The sequence below is a fragment of the Taudactylus pleione genome, unplaced genomic scaffold (assembly GCF_031769625.1).
Source record: "Taudactylus pleione unplaced genomic scaffold, aTauple2 ptg000378l, whole genome shotgun sequence".
Classification (NCBI taxonomy): Eukaryota; Metazoa; Chordata; class Amphibia; order Anura; family Myobatrachidae; genus Taudactylus; species Taudactylus pleione.
Window position 1 is genome coordinate 5,748,526 of NW_028284779.1, and position 12,258 is coordinate 5,760,783.

General features: G+C 37.3%; 1 protein-coding gene across 1 annotated transcript in view; it reads left to right on the forward strand.

Moving 5' to 3' along the window:
* DNAH8 (dynein axonemal heavy chain 8) overlaps positions 1–12,258 on the forward strand; it is a 521,770-nt gene that overhangs the window by 408,118 nt on the left and 101,394 nt on the right. Inside the window, exon 63 of the mRNA XM_088445337.1 lies at positions 6,596–6,760. Coding sequence (XP_088301463.1) covers positions 6,596–6,760 — 165 coding nt within the window. The remainder of the gene's footprint in view (positions 1–6,595; positions 6,761–12,258) is intronic.

Sequence of the window (12,258 nt, forward strand, 5' to 3'; positions counted from 1 at the left end):
TGACATCACATAAATACGGTTAACATGATAATAATCCTTTCAGGGCTGCAGACCCTGCCTTCAGTATGAGTATAAGCGTTATCGCAATTGCGTTAACCCTTTTCAATAATAGTACTACTATACAGTATACCACAAGTACTGCTGAAGATGTCAACTATCCAATAAGAGTAGTCACACCAGAGGTCCAGTTCCCATCAACTTTCGCTCAGCATGCGCTCATCCAGGAACATAGATATATACCCTCTTACGTTCAACAAAAGGTTTATCAAAGCGTTCATGATCGTATCAGCAAACACATATACATCAATACTGATTTTTGAAAGGATAGGATAGGAAAGATCAAAGGAAGCTTACATATAGTGCCAATCTGGTTTCTACTTTTGGTCGTTTGTCACCTGATATTTGACGGCCAATGAGAGTCCCAATCTGATTTGCAGCAATATGTATAAAGTAACTCTGTATTTGCTTTTGGCTGGGATCCTTCTGCGTCCCTTGTCAGTAGTGGTGTAACTAGGGTATTTGGAGCCAAGGGCAAAAAGAAAAATGGAGTCCCTTCCTCCCCCATGTGCGCGCGTTGAAAAAGTGGGTGTGGCCACATGTCACAAGGGGCGTGGCCACTGAAAAATGGGGCATTTTTACATGACACACCGCCGTTTCTCATCACTCTGGGAACATTCCTTTTCATTCATATACACAGTCCTGGTTTTAGTGATATCCAGGCTTGAGCACAGGTGGTTAAATCAAAATAACTGAAGTACTAATTAAGTCACCTGTGCTCAAGCATGGCTATCCTTAAAACCTGGGCTGTTAGTGTGCCTTAAGGACCGAGGTTGGGAATCCCTGCCCTAGAATATCAGCATTTTTTTAATGGCAAGTAAATTGTGCTTCTCTGTCATCCTAAGGTTCAGTTATGGGTTGGGGAACAGGGTTGTGGTTTTGTTTGTACACATATTTTTTGATTGACAGCCACGAGCCCTGGATTTGCCTATTGCACTGATCATATATACTTTGATTTGGTCCCAGACCACCAACCCAAGGCACCCCAAAAAGTGTCCTGAGGCACCCAGGTTGGGAACCACTGCGTTAATCAATCTAACACATCAGCTAGAGAGGTCCTTACTCAAATGAGAGCAAATCTTACCAGGAGGAAGCCCTGTTTTTTGTCTTACTCTGTTGGCAACCCCATCCTCATGAAATGTATGCCCCTTATGCAATGCCCCCAGTAGTAGTGCCTCTTATTCATTGCCCTCTGTTGTAGTGCCACTTATACAGTGTCCCCAGCAGTGCCCCTTATATAGTGCCCCCAGTAGTGCCCAATATATAGTTCCCCCAGTAGTGCTCTTTATATAGTGCCCCAGTAGTGCCCAATAAATAGTGGCCCCAGTAGTGCTCTTTATATAATACCCCTTATGCAGTGCCAAATATATAGTGCCCCCTATGCAGCGCCCAATATATAGTGCCCCTATGCAGTGGCCCCAGTAGTGTCCCCTATGCAGTGCCTGATATACAGTGCCCCCAGTAGCAGTGCCTTTGACATAAAACAAGCGGACACAAACACACACAATATTATATATACCAGAATCGCGTCTGCCACTGTCCACTACTCTTGTCCCGCTCTGCACTATGGTGACGTCTCTCCCTTCACCCAGTGCGGGAGCCGGAAGGCGGAGCTGATGAGTGAGCTCCATTCTGGCTCCGGCCCAGATTGCAGCAGCCAATAAGAGTCTGTGTGACTCTTTGGCTGCAGTACTAAAACAAACACAGCGCCGCCGGCGTGTTTGTTTTAATGTGTAGTGCCGCGACCCACATGTGCCCTGGACTGAAGGCGCCCTGGGCACGTGCCCTGCTCGACCACCCCCACTTTACGCCACTGCTTGTCAGTGAAGGAACAGATGAAAAAAAGAGGGGTTGTAGCAGAGTGAGACTGCAGTGATAACTAGTTAATTTATCTTAAAAACTTCGGTAAAGATATTTACAAAACATTAGTTCTAATAGTCAGTCAACAGACTTAATAAGAAAGATTCCACCGCCTATTTGCACACAAGGTTGCAAAAATGCAGAAATGTATATAAAACATACAGATGTGTGTGAAAGAAGTACCCTGTCTGCGCATATACCAATATCTGCTTTTAACCCTCTTGTCTCCAGGACAGCGAAGGGTTAATGAGAGTACCGATAATATGTGTATATCAGCGCTCACAGTGCTTCTGCTGTTGTCTGCTGTGTAAGGTTATTATTATAACCAATAGCCAATGAGAGAGCACAATATAGGTGTTATGTCACTTCTCAGGGCCATTCTCCTAATAAGCAGATTATAATATAGCACAAATTGTCTTATAACACCGTGTGATTTCATTATTCATTAATGTACTGCCACATTGTGCTGGTAAGGACAAATGCAAGCGCAAACTGCATGTGAAACACAGATAAACGCTATGGGTTTGGTATGTGGCAGCAACTCACATACTGTGTACCCACAGGTAAAATATACACTGGATGCACTCGCATGCTTTTACAAATTCATCCAGAATACCAGAAGCTTTTCCTATTGCTTTCAATAGCTGTTTATTTCATGGACACATCCTGTACACACCCCACTGAAGTGAATTGGATATTGAAATGAAACGGAGAAGCTCTGTATCCTCTCAATGACTAATAGCTCTGCACTGGAACTCTTCCCATAACTCCCAGGCTGTCACTACTGGGTTAATGAGGAATATTATACTTTACCGTCTCAGTGATCCTAGTACAAAAGGTGATGGGTCTATAAAACTCCATTGCACTATACTAAAAGTATATACTAGTAAGACCCTGTAGATAAAGCAGGCATGATGATTAAATAAACTCTCACTGAAATAAAAACTCCTCAATCCTTCGTTCACAAATCTATTTAAAAAATAAAATAATTTTCCTTATATTCAAGGATCATATTTTTGAAAGACGTAAGGAATTGTAATCCACGGGAGGACTGTGTGATCCAAAAGAAATATTTTTTTAATCCGAAAATGTGATTAATCTATAATCCATTCGCAAGTCCTCTTAATTTGTAATGCACAGGAAAATGTAATCCACAGGAAGTGTATTTTGTTATTAAAGGGATCTCCTTTTAATCTGTGGGAATATCTTGCGAAGCACTGAACATGGGAAAAAAAAGAAATACATCACAAAGGACAATGTGAAGAATTTCACTCATATCCATATTACAAAGAGACGGTGACATAAATTACGCCCTGTCATTTACGCCACCAGCTTCCTAATAATAAATAAACCTATAGGCAGAGCTTGTTCATGAATGGTGCACTTTTCATGGACCACCTTTGCCTCTTTCTGAGTTATTGTAACTGTAACAGTGTACTTTATTATATAAAATATACATGTATAAATAAATGTACATATATAAATAAATGTAATAAATGTATATATAAATGTACATGATCTACATTTGAATCTGTACAATACAGATAGGATCGCTATCTCTAAAGGCTTGAATAGAATAGATAGTGACTATGATTGATGAAGAATTCACTAGCGGGAAAATTAGCACAGAATATCAAGAATAGAGAATCCCACAAACATTGAATCAAGTAAAAATTTTTATAGATATTAAAAGGACCCAGAAAGCAAAAAATAAAAAATAAATTTTATATATATATATATATATATATATATATAAAACACAGAATATATAAATCAAATTGTAAAATTACATAAACAGCAATGACATTTACATCGAATAACATGAACATAAATTGGACTAGAAAATTAGTGTATTCAAAAAATGGCAAAACATTAGATACAATAAAGCTAAAGATGAACCTGTATACCCTAATCTAGGATCTGCCGTAAGTGGTGACTGAAGTGCCAGTTCTCCAATAATATGCAACTGTGTTGCCAGTTCGTAACAATATGTCCTGTGAAGGTGGGATATGTTAAGTAGAAATCCTTCCGTCTTGTGTATAACTGATAAATATCAGCAGCTGAACTGGTTTATTGTGTATCCATATAGGCAGCCAAAGATAAAATGATTTATATCAAGTCTCAATCCTAATGCACAGCATTGTAAAGGGTAAAATGTAGGAAATATTAAATTCCCAAATAAGCACAGCTACTTCCCAAATAAGCACCGCTGGTACAGTCTCCTTCTTAATCAAAGGAATTGTTTAAATGGAATGGTAGTCCCAATGCTAGGATCTAATGTTAGGTGCAGGGACAATAGTGTGGTGCACACACCTGGAGACGGGACACACTGAGATGGTCAGTCGTGTGCCACTAATGATGTCAATATGGTACCTTCAAACTCCGGTTAGGGGCTTTCCACAACGCAGGTCCATCCAGGTAAGATCCTTGACGAGTGCACTCGTGGCCACGTGTGTGAGTCGGAGCCCCTTCAATGTTCAGCTGTGTCCCTACAGCATATGCCGGAGACGCCGATCGAGAGGCGATTCAGAGGGGAAGAAACCACAGTGGGTTCAGCCGTGAAGATGCAGCAAGTTAAATTGATTAGCTTGACACGTTTCTCGGGTCCTATCGTTTCATCAAGAAGCAGTCTCTCCGGTAGCAAAAGCATTAGCTTTAAATACTACACATCTCCAATCAGAGATCATCTTTCCCACCTAAGTCTCGTTCTTATTAATTGATTTGATTCAATTAAAACTAAAGCACACATGGCTCTATTTATTCTCATAGTTAAAAAATAGACTTGGGCAAAAGTATTCATGTTCATTAGGGAAAAACTTCTTAGAGACAAATTATATATATATATATATATATATATGATAATAGAAATACAGTCATAATAGTTCTACTAATTATTTTAAATAGCATTGGACTAAATGAATATGTATTAAATAATAAAACACAGATACTGTGTAGATATAGGTAATATTAAATAATTTATAAAAAATTTTTTTAACTCAGACACCTATTGCATATGTGATATAGAACTCAAATGGTAATAATAATAAATTAATAATAATATTGAAAAAAATACAATTAATAATAAATAAAATATAATATATAAATATTAATATAAGATATATTAATTAATTTTAAACAAAGTAATAAAGAAAAGTCTTCCTTTTACTCAAAATCACAATGTAGGGAAAAAAATTATACAGAAATAGATCCAATTCATCATAATATTGGTAATAATCATAATGATCCCCTCTTAATCATCAAGGTATGATCATATATATCAGTTGTCAAAATGGAATATATCCATAGTACAAACATCATACATGTGTGTATAAATAAATACACATACTGTGTGTTTAAGAAAAAATGGCCTCCACTAGAAAAGTGGAGGCACAGTGGAGAGAATCACTAGGTAGGACAATTCCGCTAGCCAATAGTGAATCTCACAATCTCAGTCAGGAGAGCAGACACGAATGGGGAAGGACAATAACAGTGATGGGTAGTAATCAATTGTGCTGGGTCAAGGACCAAGATGATCCCCGTAATCTAATCTAGTGGATCCACAGGTCCATGGAAATTTTGAGGGAGGGGGAAGAAAACGGGAACATGCAAAGATGGATAAATAGTACAGGATCGAGGGTCAGGCCCAATAACACAAAACCTAAATGTTATTCAGTTCTATAGTGTCATTGAGGCCATGCGGTGTCAATGTATTTAATTTAAAAATCCAAAAAGCCTCCTTCTTACAGAGACGTTTAAATCTGTCTCCTTTACGATTAGTATTTCTGACCTGTTCAATAGCTGTAATATTTAATTTGGCTATGCTCCCTTCAGTGGAATCTGAATCAATATCATATGAAAGGGTGTTTTTCACACCATGGATGGAATTCAATTAGCATTAAACATTAAACGCCAAACCTCATAAGTTTCCAATGATGTAATAGCAAAACATGCTGTTAGGTGGTATTGCAAGTAAAACTTCTCAACGGTTTGGCCTTTATTGTTACGATCACATCTGGGGAAATCATACCGCACTTACTGTGATGCTTAGGGGTAGATTTACTAAAACGGCAACGCAAATTAATGCTACATCAGGCTTGTGGACCATTTATTTGTATTGCCAATGATCAACTGCATTGACAGACTGACGGATAGTAAATATACCCCTTAGTGTTAACAGACAATTTAATGCTCTAAAATTCTAAATTTGCAATACATTTTTTGAAAATAGTCTAAAAATGTTAGCAAAATGAATAGGTTCAACCATGTTTGCGCTAGTTACAAATTTCAAGTTTACTTTACAGTAGCTTAATTGGCCACATTGTACAGCATTTTAACAGATTTGTGCTGATTGGCAGTGCTACTGTACTTTGGTATCACTAAATTCCCCCATATATAATTTATACTCTGTCTGGCATTTAAAGGGGGAGGTGACTGGAGGGAGTCCTAGAGCTTCTAACTAGACTCTCTGCCTGCACTAACCAAGCCGTCATTGGTACATACACTTTGGTACTAAGAGGGGTGATTTGGGGGAGAAGTATTGTCTGAGCACGTGTTCTTTCCATGGCTCCTTGCTACACAAGTTCACTTTATTTATTTATTGGTATACCTCTACTACTTATCACATACAGTATATAAAACAATAATTTTATTTATTTTCAAAACATTAATTTCTATGTAGATGTCTAATCTGTTTGCTCAGGCAGAGCTGGAGGAGATCACCCAATCTTTAACCCCAGTAATGATGAAGGAATTTCCATGTCTGCCCCCAACCTTTGATCATTTATATGACTATTTTATAAGCAGATGTAGAAATAATCTGCACTTCATACTTTGCTTTTCACCAGTAAGTATCCATTCCTTGTTTTCCAGATTGTTTGCTTAGTAGTCCGCAATGCACAAAGTCAATTACTATGATACATTTAATATTATAAATAATAATAATAATAATAATAATAGAACAGCCATTCATGAATGAGAACCAACAGAGCTGTTATGGGTAAATGTACACCATATATACTGCAGTGCAAATCCATGCTGTCCCCACACTAATAGTTAATGTATAAGATATTCATTTTTAACATTACAAAATGCCGATGTGTTGTTTTGTCAAGAATCCTGATCATGGTTGGTGTTTGCATGCTTAGCAAAGCTTCATAATTGTGGCAGTGACATGGTCGTCTCCTAGGGGGTTATTGGAATTAGAGTAACACCAAATTATGCCACATTGTGCTCTCATTATTGTACCATGAAGGTGCCCATACCAGTCACAGTGCACAGATCCCATTATTAGTCACATTCTACATAATGAGAGCCATATGCCAGCCACATATTCAGACTTTATTTCACAGATACCACACGGCTATGTTATGAGGTACAGTACTGTAGGTGACCAATGTATGGGGTTTAAAATTTTCTACATTTTGTGGAAAAATTGTATTATGTCTAAAGGGAATTACCCATGTGTGGAGTTCTCCTTTGAACAACGTAGAAACATATCTTTATTAACTTTAGTTCTAGAACATGATTAATGGCAATGTAATAATGACTAGCTAACCCATAACTAGTTTTATATGCCAACGTGATGACTAGCTGACCCATAACTAGTTTTATATACCAATGTAACTAGTTTTATATGCCAACATAATGACTAGCCGACCTATAACTAGTTTTACATGCCAAAGTAACGACTAGCCGACCCATAACTAGATTTATATGCCAACGTAATGACTAGCCGACCCATAACTAGATTTATATGCCAACGTACTGACTAGCCGACCCATAATTAGATTTATATGCCAACGTAATGACTAGCCAACCCATAACTAGTTTTATATGCCAACATAATGACTAGCCAACCCATAACTGGTTTTATATGCCAACATATTGACTAGCCGACCCATAACTAGTATTATATGCCAACGTAATGACTAGCCGACTCATAACTAGTTTTATATGCCAACGTAATGACTAGCCGACCCATAACTAGATTTATCTGCCAGCTTAATGACTAGCTGATCCATAACTAGTTGTCTATGCCAATGTAATGACTAGCCGACCCTTAACTAGTTTTATATGCCAACGTAATGACTAGCCGACCCATAACTAGTTTTATATGCCAACATATTGACTAACCGACCCATAACTAGTATTATATGCCAACGTAATGACTAGCCAACCCATAACTAGTTTATATGCCAATGTAATGACTAGCCAACCCATAACTAGTTTTGTATGCCAACGTAATGACTAGCCGACCCATAACTAGTTTTATATGCCAACATATTGACTAGCCGACCCATAACTAGTATTATATGCCAACGTAATGACTAGCCAACCCATAACTAGTTTTATATGCCAATGTAATAACTAGCCGACCCATAACTAGTTTTATATGCCAGCGTAATAACTAGCCGACCCATAATTGGTTTTATATGCCAGTGATACGGGGTGGTTTTTTTCCCCTTTTTTCTATTTGTACACCCAGGCCGTTGCCAGCTCGTATAATCCCAATATATCTGAAACAAATTATTCTATTTTTCATATAATAACTATCAGGTTATACGCAACATAAATATATGAACTTCGCAAAGTGTTAACCAGAATTATATACCTTTTAAATAATTTGGATAATTTCCTTTCATAAAGATAACGATGCACACAACATGTTATAAGTAAAATGTTTTATATTCTTCCAATCAATCTTCATAGAATCAATGCTTGTTAAAATACAATATAGACGAGAGAGAGAGAGAGAGAGAGATATATATATGATTGCCGAGTGTGTGAGTGGGGGTTGTTGGGACCCTTTGTCCTATTGTTCAAACCGCATGGTCTCTGAACACAAACTCCATTTTGAAAACTCACATTGAAGACTCCCATAATGCCATGTTCTGGAATACCAATACTCTCACCCACTACAACTGTGTGATATCTTTTGACCAAAACAGTACATTATATTGTATACTAGTGTCTAATATTTTCAACTTCCCTGATATAACACTGATACTAGCCTATGATTACATCCACTATACTATACAAGCTTTTCAGATACTATAACGTTGTATAATACATATAAGCTGATTCCTCTGTAATAGTTAAAATACCAGTATACAACTCATAGTACACAATTCTATCATAATACTATAAAGCATCCACCAACCACATGGACCAACTTCAATTTCCATTAGAGACATGGGTCAATGGGGGAAGGGGGAGAGCACATGGAATTTCCTTTGTTCATACCACATGGAGTTAGCCATCTTTAAATTCCCAAACTATGATAATATATAACTTCACAATACTATCACAATATGGCTAGCAATCCGCAACTCCCATGGAACCACAACCAGTAGCCGAATTCAACCTGAAATATTCACATTCCATACTAAGTATAAACTACTAAACAATGTACATTACTTATAAACTTAGTACAATGTAATTGACCAATACCGAATTACGGGTTCCTTCATCACCAGTTGATATCAAACAATTATATATCTACAGATTGCAATATTTTACCCAATTTCCATCTTAATCTTAACTACACAATGATACAGTCAGACCACAAGAATACAACACATGGGAAGGAAGGGGGAAAAAGTATACCTATAACACAGCTAGCTATATGTATAAAACTGAACCCACATCACTGCAAACTTTTACATATTGTCTACTACAGATTAACACAAACTAAGGCATAACCAAAGCATTACAGCTTGATAACCTGGCCGTTAACAAAGATTCCACTATGAACCACAATATTAATAACTAAATACATCACTACAAACTATCTATATAAGCTAAACACAGATTAATACAAACTTGTTACAAATACCCATATAGGCTATCTAATGTACAGTTTACTTAGCCATTATGAGCAGATATCTCCAGGCCCCTGGGGAATGAAGCTGCATTTTGGACTCCTTCTGGGGGGGTCTGCTCTGCCTGTCTCTCCCTGGTGTGTCCTTGCCAGCATGTGTGTTTCTCCAAGTGTTTGTGTGAATGCCATCCTGCTCTCCCTTACCTGTGAGGTGTGGTCAGAAAGGGAATATCCTATTGGTCAACTGGAACTACTATTCATTTTAAACTTGGGCTATTGTTCTAAGCTTTCCTTTGTGAGGCTAGCTATCTGTGAACTGTGGCTATATGTAAACAACTGCTAATCAGCTTGTATTGTGAGCTGGTTTCTGTTACCTCTATTGATATGCTGGAATAACCAGTTCTGTGTAAACTTGTATTGGGACCTGACTCTCTCTGGAATATATGAATGACACATATATATTTGATTCTAATTGTATAAGGAATTATTATTGATTTTATTATACACACTGTAACATTTCCCCCTTTTGTGAGTTCAATGACATCTGACAGTTGAATTGACATAAGCTTGTGTATTATCACTATTTTAGTGTATGTGTTATGTGTATGTTCATTGATTGTACAGGTGGTGAGAAGAGAGAGAATTCAGTTTGGAGAGAATCATAACAATGTAATTTTCACAGTTCAAAATAAAAGGTAATGAAAGGGCGGAGAAGTAGCGGTCCCCTCCTGCTTCGCATATGTAGATGGAAAAACCTTGTTTGATTGTATGTAAGGATAAAAAATCTTTCATATTTGAACCAAACCCTTTTCTAATTTTTATTAACATTTGGAATCAAAAGCCTATAGTTGTCATCTTCGCCACATGGAATGAGGGCGCACTTCTGGCGTGTTGTCATCTTGGACATCTGCTTTGGATGGTGTGTATCCTGGTCCTTCCGATCTGTTCCATCTGATCATCTTCCGATCTGTGTTCCGTCTGATCATCTTCCGTTCGATCATCTTAGGGTTTGTGTAGTCATCTGTCAGGAATATCGTCTGTCTGCAGCTGGGCCTTGTCAGCATCTAAATAAGAAATTGAGAGATATCAGTACTTTTGAATGTCTCCATCTTTCCTACCAAATCTGATGTCTTGTCTTCCATCCGATCTGTCTGCAGTCTTCACATATCCTGTTGTTGACTTGATTTGCCTACATGGACGAAAAACAGATTCTCCGTGCATTAGAAGTCCCTCCCACCCACTGTGATAGTTTAGAATTTAGTCTGCTCCATATTGGAGTTTCCAAAAATCACATATCATTAACATTGACGAGTGTTACAGACTCAACTTTACATAGTTTTCTCCACTAGATGGCATTCAAGATCCTACAATGCCTTTGTTTTTCTCATTTTCTATGAAAATCTCCAAAAAAATATCCCTAACCTGGGAAATTCTAAATTTCCAACCTTCAAATACTCATATAACACCCCCTCTTTTCTCCTGACAATAATCTGTGTATTAATTGTTGAGGAGAATCAGGGAACTCTTGGGCCATTTGATCTACTTTAACCTGCATTCCGATGAAATAGAAAGAAATGATAGTTTACATAATACAGACATGTCAATATGTAAATAATTCCTATCTATTCTTAACATATAAACTGTTAATAGATATACCCAATTACTTATTAGTAACAGAAAATCATCCTGCGGAACCTGTTTAAATAATAGACCATTTTAAAACAACCTTAAATGTAATTTTTTTCATTAAAAACCCTTAGTAATTCAAGGCATTACTACCTCTGCTGAGAAATGGATGTGTATTTCCCCTTCTACTACTTTTCCTCCTAGGACCTGTGAGTGTCCCTACTGGTCGCTAGAGGTAAAACATCAAAATTACAACTGGTGTTTCGGGGAAAAAACTTACATTCCGCTGAGTCACTGCAGCAATTTAAAAAAGTATGATCATATCCATATTTTTATGATCTATGGCAATCCCCCTGTTCTGGTGAATGAAACCTCCACCATAGGGTTATCCATAATACCTACACCACAATTTAATAGATTTTACAGGGATATATAAATACAAAAATATCACGTTTGTGCATATTACTAACTATCACTTGGGATCTATAAACACTATTCCTTATGACCTATTGCCACTTACAACAGTTCCGATGGCATTTCACATAAGTCACTTCGTGAGAAATACACAATATTTTCAGCTCTTAATATTTCCAAGATCCTACAAAAAAGACCTTGTCCACCCATCTTCCAATTCCTATGAATTTGGTCAGGGGTTATAATACTTACTTACTACCACTAGGGGATTTTTGAATCCTTTACTCCGATATACATAATTCATACCATTATACTTTACCTGTATACACCTGGGATTTAAAAATGAGCAGGGTTTTATACCACCTGTCTGTTTTTAACCCATATTATACCATATACAGTCTTCAGAACAATTGCATATACCGTAAACATTGCTATAAGCATAAAGGTTAAATCCGTTATCACCTGTAATCAGTATCATAAAG